The following is a 21,794-nucleotide window of genomic DNA, read 5'->3' as shown; positions in this document are numbered from 1 at the left end:
AAAAATGAATATTTGAACGTGTTACAGCGGGATGCAACCGGTCTTAAACATTTCTCGTGATTAGTCCTGAGCGAGTGATGATAAGTTGGTTTCAGATATGTGGCTTTATCTATTTTAATTCCGATTTAAATACAGAAGAAAAAGAAATTTCAAAGCAGAAATACGACGACCATTAGACAGCGATTCGATGCCAGCTCGGATGCGCATTTCACTTTTGCTGTCATGCCGCGAGTATTTCGAATAGACGAAAACAAGAACCATGCGCTGTATTTTTTTTAGTTTATCAGCGAGATGTGCCTGGTGGGGATTCCAAACGGGACTTGCATGTTTCAGGATGGGTCGAACGAGGGATTTGTATGGCGCAAACTTGACGTTAGACGGTGCTGTCGAAACTTTTCTACGCAGAAACTGTAATTGTCTGTGGGCCTTGGTGCACGTGTTAGTGACATGTACGTCCCATTTTAACGTAATCGTAAATATTACGCCCAGGCATTTGACTGTGTATGCCTTGGTGATGTTAATTTCGTTGACATTGTGCGTGAAACAAAGAGGCCCCCCATTTCGAGCTATACTCATACATGTTTTCTTCGCAATATTTACGTCCATTCTTCCTTCGTCACAACTGTGAGCGATGTTAGCTAGTGATGTATTAAGTCTTAACTGATCATCATGTGAACGTACAGTCGTCTTCATGACATCATCGGCGAACAATCTAATGCTTACTCCAGGAGCTACGCAAGTGTAAATGTCATTAAGATATATTAGATAAAGAGTAGGACTTAGAACAGGTCCCTGTGTTACCTCTGAAAAAACTTCCAAACGACCAGAATCTACTTTGTTTACGCTGACGTATTGGGTTCGGTTAGTCAAGTACGTCGCTATCTAAGATACTATAGTGGGACTAATACCAAGCAATTTCAACTCTTAATACGTTTGTAATGTGGCACGCGATTGAAAGCCTTCGAAAAATCAATGAACATATCGTCGGCTTGCAGTTGGAGGTTAATTACGGTGGCGAAATCATGAGGTATTTCAAGAAGGTGAGCGACGGTTGAGAGGTTCTTGCTAAATCCATGTTGATTTTAGTGCAGTAAGTGGTCATCTTCCAAATGGCTGATGACTGCCTTATTAGTTATATGTTCCAATAATTTGCAACACCAACTCATGAGCGACATTGGCCTATATTTAGACACAGGCAATCTACCCCAGCTTTATGGATGGGAGTCGAACTTGCACTCAGCCAGTGTTCTGATAAAGTGGCAGTTTCAAGCGAATTGGCATAAATTGCGTGGAGGAATTGGAATATTTATTCTGCACAGTATCTAAGGAACGCGTCAGAAATATTGTAGCGGCCTACATATTTTTTTATGTGAATGTTAAGCAGCAAGTTCAGGATCCCACGTTCCGTGATCCCGACGTCGGGCATTGAGAAGGCCGGCTTCAGAGCCGACTGACTTGAATCACTTGGCCGTGAGAAAACAGATGGAGAGTATGAATTGAAGGAGTTGGCTACACTGCGGGCATCCCCAATAATGCAGTTGTGTACCTTAAACATAGTGACAGTACTTTTCAGGCCTTGAAAGGTTGGTGTTAGCGTGGCGGAATAAAACGTGTTTCTTGCAGACCTAATATCAGCTTCTGAGATAGCTGACTAATGCTAACTCTAATAGTTCTGCGCCGGCGCATTCGTTGTTTGAGGTGAATAATGGCTCGCGTTATCCACCGAGATTTACGCTGCGTTTTTTAAAATTTTGTTAGGACAAAGTGGCCTTCGCAGTGTCTTACTGTTTATTTTTGAATTTTGACCATTGATACTGAATGCCTAAAAAAGGACCAACAAACAAATAATCGTAAAACATCTCCAGATGGTCCATAATACTGACATCGTCTGCTTGATTGTAATTTTTCCGAGCCAGAAGTGAAGTACTTTTCGCAGCTTTAGGACCTGAGCATTTGAAATTTATAGTAAGGACCAGCATTTTGCGGTCTGAAGTACTTCTTCCAAGTTAACTTCAGCCGCTAGATTTCCAGAAACGATGGCAAGCTCTAGTATTGAAGATGCGTCCTATTCTACTCGAGTTGGCTCTGTAACGATTTGAGATGGTGAAGAGCTTAGCATAGTGTTTAATAGAAGCTCGCAATTGGTCGAGTTTTTATTACTTGAAGTTAAAATCTTCCAACCTATTCCAGACAAATTAAAATCTCGGGTCAGTAAGAGCTTGGTGCGAAAAATCTTATGAAAAATGAAACCATGAAGCTTTAAAAGATAATCAGCAGGAGCATTTGGTTTCCTATAAATTCATCTGATCAGTACAGGCCTGCTGCGAACTTTTATACTGGACTAGAGACTCTCATGATTTGCTGCGCCCTCTTCTTGATGAAATGGTACGCCTTCTTTTATTGCAGTTGCTACACCTCCCCTCAACCGTAAAAATCAGAATGGACCAGGGAAGATGAAGGCGGTACAACCTCAGAATTGTTTATGGTTTATATATGGTTTATGGGGGTTTAACGTCCCAAAGCGACTCAGGCTATGAGGAACGCCGTAGTGAAGGTCGCCGGAAATTTCGACCACCTGGGGATCTTTAACGTGCACTGACATCGCACAGTACACGGGCCTCTAGAATTTCGCGTCCATCGAAATTCGACCGCCGCGGCCGGGATCGAACCCGCGTCTTTCGGGCCAGCAGCCGTGCGCCGTAACCACTCAGCCACCGCAGCGGCTGCCTCAGAATTGTGCACCCTGAAGAAAGCCATGTTTCGAAAATGACTGTAATATCAGGGCTATAAAGCAATGAAGCCATCTATGGGCCAACATGAACTTTGAGCCGCAGGGACGTAGAGAAGCATATTGAAGCATGAAAGACAGCGTTGACTAACAACTTTTAATGAAAAAAAGGGCGAAACAGGCTGAAATGTATACAGTGGGTAGAAGTGGAGAGAAGGATGGAGAGAGGTCAAAGCGCATGGCAAATGGGGCCGCAAAAAAGCAAACACAAAAACAAAACCTTCGAAAAGATGACGGAACAGCCGTCAACGGGAACATGAAGTCAGTGAAACCATACAATCTGAGGCCGCGTTATAATTCTGTGCGCACGTGTGCTGAGAACCTGGGACAACCGAAAAACAGTCCTGACAGCAGTCACGACATACGACCAAGGCCACAAACCAGGCACTGAAAGAACCTATAGCCGCGTCATTAAAAAATCAAAATAAAAATAAAACACATAGCACAACTAAAAATATGACAAAACAAAGCTAAAAGTTTGAAGTATGAAGATAGGCATGAGGCTGCGAAAATTGTAGAAACTTGTTAAAAATCTTCACTTCACAGTTTGAAGTGAGACGAGAATCGAGTTAAAACCAATAAATGCCAACGGTAACACGGCTAAACAGGGCCAAAAAGGCTAAAAACGTGATTTGGTGACTTAAAAAAAATATAAACATAAAAGCGATGGCGAACAGGATTCTAAGAATGGGGCGAAAAATTGGTGGGTTGTTGGGACAGGACAAATATCATGGAGCTACGCATTTCTTCCGTCGACAGTGCAGTTGACGCGGTGCTTACACAGTCCTTTCCTCTATTATGGATGGAAACAGCTTCGATGATCTCCCTGGCCACCCTATCTATTTTTCTTCCGAGGATCGAGATGTTAAAATTTGCCGTGCATGGGTGCTTAGGCTGGCGGCAACGAAGAGCCAGGAAACCTTGCGTGGCAGTTGCTCCAAATAAATTTGTGTTTTCTAGCTCTTTCACCGACGCATCTGCCGGTCTGTCTGGTGGTTTACTACGCAGCTCATCCTTCGGACTTCGTTGTCGACTTGGAGACACATTCTGTATGCTTTGCTGGGTGCAGAGCAAACCACCTTGACTGCTTGTTTTGCGGCGATCTTATTTATATTTTGAGTGAAGTTGGGGATGTAAGGTACATGAGCTGTATTCTTGCTGGTCGAGGTTTCCTTCCCCGTGGTGGCAGATTCCTTGTGTGGCAGGCGGTGAAGCAACGCCTCTCGTACTGTGGCCAGCGTTTCTTGGGGATAACCAAGAAACGCTGACCATAATCTGGCGATCTGCTTCGGAAAGCTGAGGCCCATTTGGTGTGAGCGTGATTTTACCAACGTTGACTTCAATGCCCCTTTCGCAATTGCGCACTTGGCGGTCTTAGAATGACCTGACCCGTAGGGAAGGAAGCCTTTGTTGCTGCGAGGCTCATAGCAGCAGCACGAATGTCCTTCTTCGAGCAGAAGCCGGAGATCCAAAAACCTAATTTTGTTGCCCTCGGGGATTTCATGGTTGTAGGTGAACTCTAACATTCTTCCCCCAAAGTTGCACTCAGCGGCCTCTTGAGCACTCATTGAGCAAGAGATAAGAAAATCATCCACATACCGAAAGATTGTAGTCCTCGAATGGTCGCGTACGATGCTGTCGATTTTCTTTTCACAAGATGCGAGGTGAAGTTCGGAAAGATATGGTGCACTTTTCGATCCAGCGCAGATACCGCTCTTCTGTACGTGGTGTCTTTGATTGTGGACTACAACTGTGGAATCTAGGTGCACAGTCAACAATTCAGGGAAGGCGTCCGTTGAAATCCCGGCTGAATTTTGAAAGGAAACACCGCCCTCTTTTTCGGTGGTGGACCACGGAACCGACGAGTTTCAGATGGGGAATGGCATAGTACATTTCTTGGATGCTGGAGCCTGAACGCTCCTCTTTTCTTTTGTCTTCTTCAAGCCCCACCTTCTACTTTGACGCGTTTGATTGCCGATTCCACCTGCAGAGCAAGATTTCTATTGGCCTCAGCTTTTCGAAGCAGATCTCCAGATTAAGGGAAGCTGGTTGTCCCCAAGAAACGCGGACCACAGTAAGAGAGGCGTTTCTTCATCGCCTGCCGCACAAGGAATCTGCCACCACGGGGAAGAAAACCTGGACCAGCAAGAATACAGTTGTTGTACCTTACGTCCACTGCTTCACTCACAATCTAAATAAGATCGCCGCAAAACAAGCAGCCAAGGTGGTTTGCTCTTCGCCCAACAAAGCGTACAGAATGTGCCTCCAAGTCAACAACGAAGAGCGAAGGATGAGCACCGCAGCAAACAACCAGACAGGATACGCGGACTGCGAGGAGGGTGTCATATATCATTTCCCTGTGACATGCAGCAAATGTTATGTCGAACAGACCGGCAGGTGCGTCAGTGAAAGAGCTAGAGAAAACGCAAATCCATTAGAAACAACTGCCACGTCAGGTTTCCTGGCTCTTCATTGCCGCCAGTCTAAGCACCAATGCATGGCTAACATGTACAACATCTTGATTCTCGGAAGAAAAAAGATGGGCTGCCAGGGAGATCATCGAAGCTGTTGCCATTCATAAGAAAGGAAAGGACTGTAAGCATCGCGTTAATTGCACTGTCGACGGAAGAAAAAAGCATAGCTCCACGTTGTTGGCCCTGTCCCATGTACCGGCCGATTGTTCGCCCCGTTTGTTCTTAGAATACTAACAGGATTCTATCTTTTTTTTAGTTATCACATCATGTTTTAGCCCTGTTTAGTCGACTTACCGTAGCATTTATTGGTTTTAACTCAACTCTCGTCTCACTTGATGCAGGGAAGGTACGGATTTTTAAAAGTTTTTACAATTTTTGCAGCTTCATGTCTATCTTTATGCTTTCAAATTTTAGCTTTGTTTCGGGGTGTTTTTGTTGGCGCTATATGTTTTATTTCTCGTTTTTTTTTCGTTTTCATGATGCGGCTATAGGCTTTTTCAGTGTCTTGTTTTTGGTCTAGATCTTATCTTGTGACTGCTCTCAGGACTGATTTCCGGTAATCTATCGCTTCTCAGCACACGTGCGCACATGTAACGTGGCCTCAGATTGTCTGGTTTCACTGGTTTTGCTTCCCGTTGACGGCTGTTTCGTCACCTTTTCCAAGGTATTGCTATTGCTTTTGTTGCGGCCCCATTCGCCATGCGCTTTGCCCTCTCCCCATCCTTATGTCCACCTTTACCGACTGTATATATTTCCAACCGTTTCGCCCTTCTTCATTAAACGTTATGAGTCAGCGCTGTGTTTAGTGTTTCAATCTGTTTCTCTGCGTCCATGCTTGCAAAGTTCACGCTGGCCCACAGATAGAATCATACCAACTAGCCCAAAAGAATGCCATCTTGTTTGCAGAGGAGGAGGAGGAGAGGCAAGGAGGTTAACCAGACGAATAGCTGGTTTGCTAGCCTGCACGGGAGGGGAAAGGGGTGAGGGGAGAAAAAGATGAAGGAGAAAAGACAGTTGCAGGAAATTAAAGTCACTATGTAAGTCACAGCGTTCAGTAAAGTCACAGACTATCGTGCACGCCACAAGTCTTCAAAGAGAGGAGCAGTGCCTTGGAGGCCTTCACCGCCGCCGACCGCCGCGGCCAGTGGCCGAGAATCTTCGTTTGCGTCAGTGGGCGCAGGTCGAAATGCTCCAGTGCACGGCAGAGAGACTGTCCTTCGGCGCTGTAGGCAGGGCATTCACAAAGAATGTGGGATATTGTCTCATCACACCCGCAGATGGCACATGCAGGGCTGTCAGCCATACCTATTAAGAAGGAGTAGTACTTGATGAAAGCTAGACCAACCCACAGGCGACACAACAAAGTTGCTTCACGTCGTTGTAGGTCGGATGGAAGCCGAAGCTTCAGATTTGTGTCTAAGGTTTAAAAACGCGAATGCAAGAGTTGGCCTGAATTCCCCGCGGCAAGCTTGATGTCCCGCGACAGTTGTCTAAGTCTACCCGCTGCGTCGGCTCTCGAGATGAGGATAGACACACAATCACCCTCATGGTGAGCAGTTCGCACGGCCTCGTTCGCGCGGTGGTTGCATGCGATTCCGTTGTGCCCTGGCAGCCACTGGTAAACAATATCGTGTCCTTTGTTGGTGGCTGTGTGGTGGAGCTCTCGAATTTCGGCGACAAGTTGTTCGTGGGACCCATGACGAAGAGCATATTGTAACGCTTGGAGGGCTGCTTGGAGGTGGGCTAATACGCTATAGACCTACCGTCACGACCCGGTCTATTGCTCAGGGGAAGCAATGTAGAAGCAGACTGCCTGCCGCGCCTACCACCACCGGCGAGTTGAGAGAAGGACGACGACGACGACGACAAAGTAACCGCCTGCTACGTACTTCGATGGGAAGGACTGAAACGCGGGCCAGTCGGTACACTGTAATTTCAAAACGCCAGTCACAAAAGACAAGGGACAAGAGAAGGAGTGTTCGCGCCACAACGGCTGGACTATCAACTGAGATTTATTAGACATAGCATAGTCCCGGCAAGGCCAGCAGAGCATGCGCAACAGCCGCATCACAAAACACAGTGCATAGGGCACACAAGGTATCATATCTACCGTGACCGACTTAAAAAAAGCGAATTCTGTCTCGAGTAAGCGCACCGAGGTTGTGATAACGCAATCATGGCCTGACAAACTGCTATGGTATGCTTCCAAGATTTCTCGCTCTTGCTTTTCCTTGCCTCTACCAAGAATCACTACATTGCTAAACAGTGGATGAAACCCACATTCATTGCAATGGCGAGGCAAGTTGGCACCGTCATCAGACCCCAGGGAGGAGTGGTACTCACGCAGCCGGTCAGTAATACACACACCAGTTTGGCCTATGTATACTCTCTCGCATGTGATGAGGAACTTGTACATGACCTGTGCGACATACGCCGTGAAACGGTTCTCGTTCTGCGTTGTGCAAACGTGGTTCCTTTGCCTGCCTTTCTTTGACATTGACCATTTATGCTGGATGTTTTTACCTAGAAGCAAGAAAGCTCTGTTACCTTTCGGTTCTGCACACTCTAAGATTGTAAAGAGAGGGATTGCGATGAATTGTTCCCGCAATGCACTTGAGAAAAGCTGTCACCACGCTTTCAAAAGTAGCCTTGACAATCAATTCCATCGATTGGAAGCCACGGGATTCCTTAAGCCACTTTTTGAAAGCAGTGACTGAATCGCTGCTTCAGACGCTTACGAAAGAACGTGCGAAGCGGGCTGATGTTGGAGCAACATAACGCAAGAAATTCGAGGTCATGCCGTACGTGCTTACAGTGAGCCACAGCATCAAAAAAGTTGTGGCCAAACAGGGAGTGAGTGTGGTGTTTCCTGCACCTTGCAAGCTTTCAGGGCTGTGCTCGCTCGTTTCTCGAGGCAGGGAAAGGAACCACGTTTGCACAACGCAGCACGAGAACCGTTTCACGGCGTGTGTCGCACATGTCGTGTACAAGTTCCCCCTCGCAGGCGAAAGAGTATACATACGTCAATCTGGTTGGTGTACTGACCGGCTGAGTGAGCACCACTCCTCCCTGGGGTCTGATGACGGTGCCAACTTGCCTCGCCATTGCAATGAATGTGGGTGCTATCCACTGTTCAGCAATGTAACGATTCTTGGTAGAGGCAAGGGAAAACAAGAGCGAGAAATCTTGGAAGCATACCATATCAGTTTTTCAGGCCATGACTGCATTAATCCAACATCGGTGCGCTTACTCGCTTTTTTATGTCGGTCATGATAGTTGTGATATCTTGTGTCCCTATCCGCTGTGTATTGTGATGCGGCTGTTGTGCATGCTCTGCTGGCTTTGCTGGGTCTATGTTATGTCTAATAAATCTCAGTTAATAGTCCAGTCGTTTAAATGTTAAAGGTCCAGTCGTTAAGGTTTAAATTTCGAACTTCGAACTCCCGGGGAGCAACGAGCTACAGTTTTTAGACTTAAGATTGGCCCTAAGCCGTTATCGCGTCTGCTGGTCTTTTCAACAGCGCTCAGGGAAGCCCTTGTTTAGTTAGCGCCCAGCCCATTCTAAGTTTGTTAAATGTGACATAGCCGTTGCATGTTTAGAATCAGCACTTTGAAACTCTTGTGTGCATGGAATGGCAAATAGTTTTAGTCATCAGGTTAATAGATTACATCGTCAGCTTTTCTGGGAGAGGTAATCTTGCTTGCGGGCCATAAAATCCTGAGGAAACTAAAATCTTTCAAGAATTGCAATCCATCATAGCCGTCAGACATGAAGAGGCATGCGGTTATACCATATGAAATCTAAGGTCTGACGAAATCTCGTCTGGTCGGGCCTGGTATGCCTTTTTTTCTGTTGAAATGAGTTATACCATATGTTCATTGTTTGTCACATAAATTAAAAATTGTAGGCGCCAGATGTGGCGTTCAGATGCCATTCTCAGCCCCGAAAAAACTTGGAAAAATATGTGCCATATCAGATAGGAAAGCAAAGACTTATTTTGAACAAGGAAGCCGGAGCCGTAGCGCTCCCGAAACGTCATCATTTGTGTTTGACCTTGGCCAGTGACCAGTAAAGCTCATCAAAGCAAAGGCTAAAAAAATGAAAACAACCGGGAGTAGAGCCTGCAAGATAAACCACCAAAAGAAGTTCACGTAATGTGCTGAAAGGGTAGTCTATAACATTGAGCTTTCTAGCCGCAACAAATACATCGGCCAAACCGGAAATTGTGTGAACACCCGTCTACGTCAGCATAATACATCGTTAAAAGGCCGCCATCGTCCAGCCTTGCTTTGCATAAAAGAGAATGCCCCCTGAATAATATCGCGGATCCCCACGATAAGAAAATGTGCACACCTCTTTTCCATGAGACGAAAGTTATTTGCAGGCATAGGGAAAAATTAACAAGGGAACAGTGCGAGGCATATCAAATCCACGTGAATGTTGAAACATGTGTAAGCACAGCTGCGGTGCTTCTTCATCGTTGTGAGATTAAGTATCTCGATTCCCATGATTAGAAGAGTTTTCAGAGAGGCATGTATCGTGGTTATTTTTTGGAGTGTATTAATACCTGTGTTTTCTCCAATAAATTTCAGTTGTTAGTCAACGCTTGTCCGTTTTCTTTCTTCGTACGTGTCTGTCGTCGCTGCGCTGTTTTTTACCACGTCCAGTCGTGGAGGCATGAACACTCATTCTCTTGTCCCTTGTCTTTTGTGACTGGTTTTTTCAAGTTTTGATGGGAAACTTTCCCAATAGCAAGCTCGGACAGTGCGCGATAAACTTCACAAGACCCCACCCTACGACAGGTTCTTCATGCGGTTTCGGGAATATGGCCCAAGCGTCTGACGGATGAAGAGGTGAAACCTTTCATTTTAAAAAGACTGGAGCCGTTCGTGAACCAAGGATGTCTATTTTGGGAGGTACGCATTGTGGTTGTACCTTTAAGGCGCCAAACCACAGACACACACAAGAGAAGAGAATGGGACAGAGCGCCTCATTCTTGATGCAGAAGGCGATGCTTCTTGCGCGACAGGTGTTGGCGACGACACGTGTAATCCATTCGTAAATAAAGCTTGAAGACGACAGACAAACAGAAGGGCCCACTGTATTAGAAATGTAGCTTAAGAGAACTTCTTGTTGGGCTAGTTGGTAATTGATCATTGTACCTTTAAGGCGGTGAAACCACACGCGCGCGCACGCGCACACGCACACGCACACACACACACACACACACACACACACACACACACACACACACACACACACACACACACACACACACACACACACACACACACACACACACACACACACACACACACACACACACACACACACACACACACGCACGCACGCACGCACGCACGCACGCACACAAGTGAATATAACGGGACAGAGCGCCTCTTTTCTTCTCTTGTGTGTGTGTGTAGTTCCGGCGCCTTAAATGTACAATGATCAATTACCAATTATCCCAACAAGAAGTTCTCTTAAGCATTGTGGTTCTCTCGTCTTTAAAAAGACAATCCTGGACGAGCTGCATGAGGGGCACCCTGGCGTGGTGCGGATGAAGGAAGTTACCCGAAGCTACGTCAGGTGGCCAGGAATGGACGCCGATGTGGAGAACACAGCGCAAACGTGTGTGGCCTGCCAGCAGCAATGCGCGCTGCCTACCCAAGCTCCCCTTCCTCAGTGTGCTTGGCCTACGAGGCCATGGCCTGGGCTCCACCTGGACTTTGCTGGCTTGTTTCTTCAACGCACTTTTCTGGTGGTGGTTGGCGCCCATTCAAAGTGGCCAGAGGTGTTCTTGATGTCCTCAACCTAGGCAGAAGCTACCATCGGTAAACTGCGTGACCTCTTCGGCCATTTTGAATTGCCATAGGTCATCGTGTCAGATAACAGGCCGCATTTTTGCAGAGGACAATCTCAGTTATTCCTAAAGATGAACAGAATAAAACATGTGCAGTCCACTTCATATCGTCCAACAAGTAACGGGTTGGCTGAAAGATCCATCTCAATTTTCGAAGAAGCCCTCCGAAAAGATATCAAAGCCCGGTTCACTAAATAAAATTGGCCAGTTTCTTTCTAGCGTACTGGAATACACCATATGCAACTACCCAGCACTCTCCAGCTTCACTTTTGATAGGGCTACCCTTTAAAACTCTGCTCGATTTACTGAAGCCTGGTGCTCGCTCAGTGTTCGAGAAGAAAACTAGTTCCAGTAGATTCGTAGTCGAAGAGAACTTGAGAGAATCTTCGCCGTTGATGACAGAGTGTTTGTGAAAACCTCTAGAGAAGGTGTAAGATAGTTGGAGGCAACGGTGACATCACGCTCGGGGCCAGTGTCTTATGTGTTACAGGTGATTACACCTTATGGATTCATGGAATTGGATAAGCATCAAGACCGTCTACCGACCCCGGTTACGGCGCCCATGGTGAGTACTCCTAGAAACCGTGGCAACCATCTGAATCACCGACAGCTGCTCATGAAGCGGGAGCTAAGCAACCCTAGGAAGTGGAAGACACAGGGACATTGACCGCCGTCGCGCTCAAAGCCACCCTCTCCTTTGCCCACACGCACAACACGATCACAAGGCCGTCAAGGAAAAAAAATCGCTTCTTCTAACAGCTCAGCGTTCTGATGATGAAGCTCGATGCAGCAATCTTGAGGAGCAGAGAGAAAAATTTGCATTGCATTCTCACCTAGATTTCCAATGCAACGTGAAGTGCGTTCTAAAGCCAATAAAGTCAGAAAAAAAACTAGAGTTATATTCATGTGATTATGGTAATTAGGGTTAAAAATTCAAACTAACGAGCAGTTTGTGAGTATCACAATCTCAAAGTCAAAGTCAAAGTCATTTTATTCAGGCAGCAGTAATAGGTGCCTAGGAGGCAGACATAAAGGCAAATTAATGCCTGACTCAGTGTCGGCCCCCTTCCCCCCTTCCCAAACACATCACTCAACAGCAGGTACAGTCACATCGTTGAACAAAGTTTCGATCAACATAAAAGGAACACATTAATACAGCATAGCATACAGGGCTAAGTCATACTGCGAGGAAACAAACAGCCAATATAAATCGCATGCAGTAATAGGCAGAGAAAATAAACAAGCGGGAACAATAAAACATTCACAACAAAAACCATCTGGTGTCTACTTGGAACCCAGAAAGAAAAAAAAAGGAAATAGTCAAAATTGTGTGCTTAAAAAAAATGTGTTAATGTTTCTGTTAAAGGCTAGAGCTGAAGAACTGTCAGTAATAATATTCATAACCATGGCGTGCTTATTCAAGATGTCAGGAATCTGATATGTTAACTTTTGTGTACCGTAGTTTGTACGAATCCTGTCTCTGTTATAAATGGTATGCCGGAGATTGTACATGTGTTCTTCATGAAGATATTTCTCTGTGAACGATGATGCATTCTGTTTGATTTGAGTGTATATAGCTACTGCTAGTTTTTTACATAGGATGTTTGTGATAGTCAGGATTCGGTGTTTTTGGAATAACGGTGCTGTATGAGTTCGGCGTGGGACATTTTCTATTTGGCGCAGAAAATGTTTTTGTAGTACATGTAGGTTTTCTAAATTTGTTTTTGTGGTCGTACCCCATACAAGAAGACAGTAGTGCAGACGGGAGTGTATTAGAGCATAATACAATTGCTTTTTTAACCATGGTGGTAGCAAATCCTTCAGTTTATAGGTGAGCCCAATCGTTCTTGAGATATCTGTTCGAACTTTTGCGACATGTGCAGACCAGTTTAGGTGTTCCTGAAAGATTGCACCTGAAACCTGAAATCAATTAAATGAGTATCGAAGAACCTGCACGCTCATGATAATTCTGAAACTCTGATTTCGAATACCAAGATATTCAGCTTTATCAAATTGACAGTATTTCTGCATTTGGCAAAAAATTTGAAACTATGAACAATTTGCCCTAGCATATAGAAAAAAAAGAGGGGGAGGAGGAATACACGCCTCAAGCGTATGACACGATAGTTTGGTTTGGTTTTATCGGGTTTAACGTTGCTAGGTGACTCAAGCTATGAGGAACAACATATTGGAGGACTCTGGATAATTTCGGCCGCCTGGGGTTCTTTAAAGGGCACTGATATCACACGGTACACAGGCCTCTAGCATTTCACCTCCATCGAAATGCGACCGCCGCCGCCGGGATTGAACCCGGGTCAGGCCATTGAGACATTGCGGTAGTTTTTTTGCGATAGCATTAATGGGTTAATGCTCATATATGCGGAATCGGTAACTGTCTAAACTGCGGATACCCTAGGCGCTTCTTCGACGCGGTAGAACGTCAGCTGTCAAAACAAGGACAACCGTACGCCTTCCCTCCGCTAAAGAAACGGGCTTCTGTGCCGTATGTCCCGGGTACAAGTGAATGCCTGGCACGTGTCCTACGGGAATATGACGTGCAGGTGGCACATGACCCGGCCAGAAAGATGCGCTATAAGCTTGTAAAGGTGAAGGACACACTGCCAAAGGAAAGATTCCCCGGAGTTGTCTACGAAATCCCCTGCGCAGACTGCAACGGTGTGTATATCGGGGAAACTGGAAACTACCGCAAGCGGTTACAGCAGCATACTCGGGACGTAAAAAATGAAAATATTCGCAACAACGCCTTAGCGGAGCACGCCGTCGTGAATGGCCGCAAAATTGACTGTGACAAGGCAAGGATCATCGCAACCGAAAAAGTAGCAGCATCACGACTCCATTGGGAATCCCTAATCATACAAACTACGTCACACACGTTAAACCGGAACGAAGGCAATCTAAACACGATATACGCATGCTCGTTGCGCCGGTTATTCAACCATATTTAAACTACCTTTGTTTGGCGATGAATTCATTGTGAACAAGGCTTCCGTGGAAGCCGAAACGTCAATAACGAACCTTTCTTCACTGGTCGGCGTCTCTTATTTTTCAAACTGTCTACTTTACATTCATAGATTATTGGGAATTCTCATACCACTCCTGGCGCAGTGGTGTAGCAGTCAAGCGATGCGCTAGTGCACTGCGATGGCAGGCGCTGCCACCAGTGGGGCTTCTGACACTCAGGTTAGTCTTTAAAAGGAATCTCTTGCGATCAATGATTATTTAACTGACACCTGTCGCTGTGGGATTTCTGCTCATAATTCAATGGTCAGGTTGCGATGCTGTTACAATGACCCATGACCTAGATGCCCGATCTGACCCGTAGGTTGCACCTCAGGGTATTTTTTGTAGATTTTCATGGCCAATGAAGACGCCAGCTTTTCTGCGACACGGAACATCCAACACTATTGCTTTAGTGTTGTATGTAATCACAAGTATTAAGAGGATAAGTTGAGATTAATTTAGGTTTGATGATTGATGCAAAGCGCTCACAAGGGGAACAGTCCGCTGGGTTCCTCCTGTTCCTGGGACAGGGAGCCGCTCTTGTCCATGCCCAGCACGTTGCTCAGAGCCTCGGGGTCGTACGTCTCCGAGTACTTCTGCCGCACCTGGCATCGAAAAGGTACGAGGGGACTTCTTTTATCACACCTTCCGCCTCATCAAAGATATCAGGCTGTCTGCTCTTAGGCTAAACATGGGAGCGTGCAGCTTCATTCTGCAAAGCGTCAGTGCCTCCAACCACGATGTGAACCATCACATACAGGTCTCTCTGCGTGTATGCCACTTTGCTTAGATGCACGGCCAGCTCAGGCGCACTGGCACTCTGAGGAGTGCGCGCGTTCACGTTAAGAGTGGACCACCATGTACATCTGCTGCTGTCATAATTTTATGGAACATGACATGGGCAAAGCAATTCAATTTCATTGCTTTCAAAGTGCACTGCTTGACATTCACTGTGCAACTTGCATTATAATAAGGTATGCAGGTATATAGAGTTTAACGTCCCGAAGCTGAACACACGCTACGCTCAGACGCCATAGTGGCGAGCTGCAGATCAATTCCGGCCATCTAGGGTTCTCGTGTTGCATAGATTTATCGAGGCTTTGTGCAAAAATGGCAATAAAATTGTATTTTTTTTTGCTAATACCAGAGTCCTACTGTTTTGTTTTCGCAGGACCAAGGAAAATAAACGTGCCAAGTTGAGATACATAGCCCAAACACAGTGCGTGAAGAAATTATACCTTTCTGTCTATTGCATTGCTTAAACTTACTGGAAGGTTCCATGAGCTGCTCTCGCGACTGTTCTTGAAAAAAAGTGCATGAAAGAAACAAATGCCTCGGAGCAAACCCGTGCAACCACATTGTGCTGTCTGGACACTCTCTCTCTCTCGGTGAAGATCCGCTTTCACACCTCAGTGACTATGGAATTTCGTCACCAACAGCTGCAACATAATCCATGAGCCCATCCTAATATTACTAATGGAAAGTAACTAGATGACATGTTCTTCCAATGGAGTTCGTTTCTGTCATGACTCAAAGTCAGTGTATGCGCTTACCTCAGCATTCATGTATAGTGAGGCAAAGAGTTGGAAAATATTCATCGAAAAAAAATGCTGCAAAATTAATGGTACGAGGATCAAATTGTTGCATATACTATTCAACAGTACGCACCAATATTCAACAGTGCTTCGTCAGATTGATGGACATTTAAAATGAGTGATTTAAGGAGAAATCTCACCCTTTTCTTGACAAACTTGTCCCAGTAGTTCACAGGAAAAGATCTGCAATAAATGAACACAGTGCCTACTCTAAGCATCCTTACCATCCCTAAGAAAGGAGAAGCACATGATTTCAATCACAGCACCCCCCCTCTCAACCCACAAACAAAATACAGCGAAAGGTCATTACTTTGACTTAATATAACATGTCAAGGAGCTAGTTGGCCGCATTGTTTGTAGAAGAGTGATTAAGCACTACTGAATTAAGATCAGCGCACAGGACGGGCGCGTGCTCTAATTAGATTTACCAGAACATACTCTCGTGCATTCATTTGGAAGAAAAGCAGCAAGCGCATGCACATTTATGACACTACAGAAACACATTGTAGATGAAGGAGGCTAGAGAGCATTTTATTCCTTACTATTTAATAGTCTGATTGCACTTGATCGCAGGGAAAGTGAAGTGAGGTTGATGCACGTGTTGCCTCTGTCCTTGATAAAAATGCTTCTGATAGTTTACGTGCTCATCTGTCCCTATTTTTTGTTAGAATTTGGCTCGCACGTATCATTGTTGTCGTCATTGCAAGAGCAGCGGTGGGCAGGTAGATTCTAGAACGAGTCCAATGTGTTTCCTATCGGTCTTTCGTGTTCCCGGCCTGATCATTTACGTAAAATCCTGTTTGCCCGACTTTGCCGCATGATTTTTTTGGGTGTTTCCAGAATGTTGGACGGAAAGCACTAGAGACTGAACATGAATTCTGTATACATGTTGAGGATCTCTTTTATTCAGCACCCCCGTAGCGACCTATTTAGTCGTGTGCGGGAGTGTATAAAAAGAAACGACACAATTGCCTTCCAGAATACAGTTGATTTGAGTGTTGAACATTTCATGCCACATTTAGAATTTTATATGAATGCTAGTTTTATCTAGTTTGACAACCAGCAGATTCTGTAGCACCAGGGCATTAGCACAAAGATCATGTGTCGCTCCAGTTTTATGTAACATTTTCCTTGCCTCAATGGGCAACACTCTGGCTTCAGTAGCTGACGGCAGAACTGTCCTAAAAATTTTCAGATATGCACATGATTTTTAGTACTTCTGAAAACACAGATCGTTAAAAGGAAACGGTGAAGAAAATTTTAAAAGAGTTAAAACAACATGCTAAGGGGCTCTCTTTCAAATACCGCCTGCAATTTTAGACCTCGACATCAAGTTCGGAGAAAGGCGAGCTTGCTGGCGCTACCTGCCTAGAGCTAATTCAAGAAAACTTTGCGCAGATTCATCATCATCATCATTTATTATACCCTTAAAGGCCTCTGTTGAGGCATTACATAAGGGGGGGGGGGGGGGGGGAATTAACACAGGACGATTAACACAGGACGGGAGGGAGAAACACGCACACACACGCGAGCGCTCGTGGGTGTGTGCGTGCTTTTCCCTCCCGCCCTGTGTTAATCTGTGCAGTTTTTCTGAATATGTCGCTACACCAACTGGCCCAACGTTTTGCTCTACTAGAGCTAATATTTTTTTGGCCATTGCTTCAGCCAAATCAAAAACTGTCACGAGGGCTACAGCGAACCTCTCTCTAGTTCGCACTCCTCCCTCACATGACGCAGGCCAGTTTTCAGATTGAGGTAGCCAGACTGCACAAAGCAGGGCTCCCTGACTGCAAGTTGACCAAGGCCCTTTTGCAGAAAATCAAGGGAATGCCAAAGAAAACATGTAGGCAAGAAGGACTTGGCAACCAGAGCTGATCCAACAGAGCGCACCACAATCTCAAAAGAGTTGGTAACAAGTACGGCATTCCTATGGTCTTCCCTGCACCATGTAAATTGGCCAAGATGTGCACCAAGGTCGACAGTGGTGGCCATGTGACCTCCGGCCATGGAACGAAACACGCAAAGCCATACATCCGGTGCGCCATGGGTGTAGTTTATGGCCTCCTCCTTTCATGTGGCAAAACGTGTGTCGGACAAACTTGGTGCCATGTTTGCCCCTGGGAACTCCAAAAATCAATAGGAAGCACATTGATCTCGTTCCAGAGTTTACCTGCCCACAGCCGCTCCTGCAAGGATGACCATGATAAAAACTGTGAGCTACAACTTTGGGAACTCAAAATTTTAACGAGAAGTAAGCATAGATTAACAGGTCGCCTGAAGCATTTTTTATCAAGAAGAGAGGATACACGTGCATCAGAACCACTTCAGTCTCCCTGCGAGTAAGTGAAATCTTGATTGTTAAAGAATAGGCGGCAAAACGCTGCCTAGCCTCCTTCTTCTACGGTGCGTTTTTATGGTGATAAATGAGCATGCGCTCATAACTGCTCACATACGAGATGCAAAATCCAAACAAATGTAACCTCAGTGGTGTCGCCACATTTAACAAACACAGTCTCGGCATATTTAGCCTCGGCAAACCTCAACCACTTTCAATATACTGACACACAGCCCTTGAAAAATACCGCCATGTACAGTTAATAACGACTGGCACTGTAGTGAAGCAGCATTCCACAAGCAATCACTGCTTGATTAATCAAAAAACAAAGTGGGTTCAAGGAACAGTGGTGGTTGAGGAAACGTCTGTTGTGCCACACAGATGAACCGCTGAAAGCAACGAAGGTTGTGGACATCGCTTGCTCACTTGGTGCTGATGACGAGTTTATCCCATCGTGTGCGGATGTCGTCCTCAGCAGGCTCCTCAGTGATGTACAGGCCATCAAACTCCATGGCACGGGCAACCTCTTTCTCCCGCTTGAAGATGGCCAGGGGGACCTGCGCACAGGGACACCAGGCTCTGTGCATTTTCCTTCAAACTGCGCAAAATTTATTTACTAGACTGCCTCCCCTTGAAACTCAAGCAAAAAGTTAGTCCAAACTGCATCACGACACCTATAAAAACCAGCTTGATGCAAACCAAATTTGTGACACAGCAGTTATGTGTGCAGACTCATAATTGCCATGTCATAGTATATCTAAGCCTACAACTACAACTGACATGCTACACGAGAAGGATGCAATGGCGTATAGATGCAGCATCCGCATCGCGTGCAAAAGGAGCGGAGTTGGAATCCTGGTGCCGTGTACCGTATTTACTCGCGTATAACCCGCGCCAACATATAAAAAGAAACGCGTTTCAAAAGTGGGGGTGCGGGTTGTCTGCATTTTTTTTTCTTTTGGGGGGGGGGGGGCGGTCGTCGGCTTCACGGCAGTGCACAGCGGCCTCCCCCGTGTAGTCCGCTATCTCCATCGTCATCGACGCTTGTCAAGCCGATGAGGAGCCAACAAAAGGCGCACCTTAAGACCAGGGCACAGGAAGATATAAAGACACAGCATTGACTTCGATTACTAGTTTTATTGCAGAGCGACACAATATATATTGGAAAAGTGCGCGGGAAAATATGGGAAGCAGCGGCTTGGTATGCACGCGACCGAAAGATCCTAAGCGATATTTTCCTCCCCCACCATGACCGATTGCTAGGAGAGCAGCTTTCTTCGTCACCTGCTTTACATTCGTCGATGACTACCTAATCCTTTTGGCCAGTAGCGAAAGTACTTTTCCTAATGCCGTTTCAGATGTTGTTTCTTCCTTTAAACAGTGCCTCGCACCCCTAGTTCTGACCTGTGAGTTACCTGAGAGTGGATCTTTACGCTTTCTTGACTTAAGCCTATCGAGGGCAGAAAACCACCTTTGTTGCTGGTATGAACTGAGAGGGGGCAAGTCCTTGTTGTCTTACAGTTCGGCTCACTCGAAGATCGTTAAGAGAAGCATCGTGAGCCTTTGCTTCACAAATGCCCTTATGAAGTCCTGCGCACAGTCCATGGGCCAAACCTTCAAAGAGCAGACTCATCGGCTGGAAAAAGCTGGCTACCACGAGCACCTGCTGATCTCCGTAGCTGGCTCCCTCTTGAAGAAACTCAAAGGAAGTGAAACCAACGCGCCCAACAACTTACCTTGTCGAATGAAGGGAGTGCTAGCCCAGACCACCAGCACAAGGTTGCTGTGGTGCTTTGCCTGCACCACATTTCTCACAGGCTCAAAAAGATCAGGCAAAAGGCAGGTGTCCGTGTTGTGTTCTCAGAGCCTGGCAAGCTATCCAAGCTTTGAGGCAGAGTGAACGCCCCAGCGTTGTGAGGGCCAACCTGCCAGTTAAACACCAGGCACATTTCGTTCCTAGCGAAGTTGGTGTGTTATATAAAATTACTTTGAGCTGTGACAAGATTTAAGTGGGTCAAACTGGGCATCGCCTCAATGAGCGTCTTATGAAGCATTCCAATAATGTTTACAGCACTGTAAAGAGAAACCTGGGAGTCCACTGCCTAAAATTCCTCTCCCGTTTCTGTGAGCGCTTTCTCCATGAATGCACTGTCATAGCGAAGAATGAACATCAACTCACACGTGAAATTATAGAAGCCGTCCGCATACTAAAGCTAGGAGAAGATTGTGTGAGCACACCATCTATAGCTCTAACGAAACGGGATTCAGATTATTTGAGCCAGGTTCGTTGAATTAATTGGGTAGTCGTACCCTAACTTCGATGTTTTATTGGATGGGTTCTTAATTCAGCCTCTAGCTCTTATCGACCCTTATGGCATCCGTTTTTTCTGTCCTGTTTTAACGGCCTTTTTAGCTCTCTTAATGGATTTTAATTTTCATTCTGCTTTTAACAGCCTTTTTTTGGACCTAGTAATGCAGTTTATCTTCACTCAGCTTTTAGCGGCCTTTTGGTTTTCTATTCCTTTTTTCTTTTTATGTTATCTCAAATTGTCATTTCTTACTCTGTTACTGCCTTTCGGCGCCATCGTTTACCAGCCCTTACATTTTATCCATTCCCAGGTACAGCATTGTTATTTCGTGTCTTTTTACCTCAGTTATCTTTCTGTTGCGTGCAAACCACGGAGATAGAAGCAATTAGGAGGCGTCACACCCTTCTTTCCCGCGACCGGGAAGTCACAGGCGTCTGCTTCCGACGACCTCCGCCGGATGTCGCCGCCGTCGGGTTCCCGAGGACGACGCGCACATTTCCGTGCTTCCGTGGGAGAGCATTTGGGCAGCAATTATTGGCTTCGAAATAATCATGCTGCCCTGGCCTACCGTGTGATAAAACGCAGGTTTATAGTATGGGACTCATTCTACGTTCGAATTCCAACCGTTGTTGGGCCTGTGGCTCGGCGCCCTTCAGCATAATGGTGGGGTGTGCCGCGCGATGTCTACCCTTTCACTTGACGATCGTGGAGGGAATTCATTAGATACACATAGAGCATGTGAATGATTTTAGCTTTGTGCACTTACCTTGAAGGATGTAGGGACCACGAAACATGCATTCTAAACAGTTTGCTGAAGAAGTAAAAGATGAAGAAGTGAACATATGCTCCCGGAGAGCACCCAACGGAGAGCACCCAATCTCGTACAGGGTGCTGTCCGAGATTATTCCCTGCTAAAGGAGTGGCTTGGAGCAGCTAAATAATCCACGGAATGTATGTTTATTACATTTTCATGTATTCTTTAATAAAAAAATTGGGTGGGAGTCGTTTATTCGTCATAGGGAAGCAGCGAGGGGACTTGTTGGCGCCGTGCGAAGGCCGCCGGCCGTACGAGGGCCAAAGACGAATCAAAATCCAGTCGCCAGCCTCCCCTCCTCGCCTTCTCCGCAGCCCTTGCCGCCATTTTTTCGTGTGTCGGTGTGTGTCGATCGTCGATCTCTCGGCGCAGTCTGATCTCGTCGATCGCCTCTGCCATGTCGCCGCCAACGAAGAAGCGAAAGCTTATTTCGCTAGAAGAAAAGGCTAAAATTATCGCCGAAGCGGAAAGCGGGAAGAAGAAGGCAATTATTGCCGCAGATTTTGGCATCGCGCCGACTTCGCTATCGGCGATTTTGAAGAATAAGGACAGCATTAGGAAGGCCCTTTCATCGGGCACTTCAGCGCAGCACAA

The 21,794-nt window shown here is 46.0% G+C and overlaps 1 protein-coding gene across 1 annotated transcript in view; it reads right to left on the bottom strand.

Moving 5' to 3' along the window:
• Positions 1–21,794, bottom strand: part of RyR (Ryanodine receptor) — a 1,185,515-nt gene that overhangs the window by 100,115 nt on the left and 1,063,606 nt on the right. Inside the window, 3 exon segments of the mRNA XM_077638630.1 lie at positions 14,637–14,752; positions 15,883–15,925; positions 18,504–18,634. Of these exon segments, the coding sequence (XP_077494756.1) occupies positions 14,637–14,752; positions 15,883–15,925; positions 18,504–18,634 (290 nt within the window).

Source organism: Amblyomma americanum, chromosome 9, assembly GCF_052857255.1.
Source record: "Amblyomma americanum isolate KBUSLIRL-KWMA chromosome 9, ASM5285725v1, whole genome shotgun sequence".
In the NCBI taxonomy this organism is placed as follows: Eukaryota; Metazoa; Arthropoda; class Arachnida; order Ixodida; family Ixodidae; genus Amblyomma; species Amblyomma americanum.
Note: the sequence above shows the minus strand (reverse complement) of the source record. Positions and strands in the feature narration are given on the sequence as shown.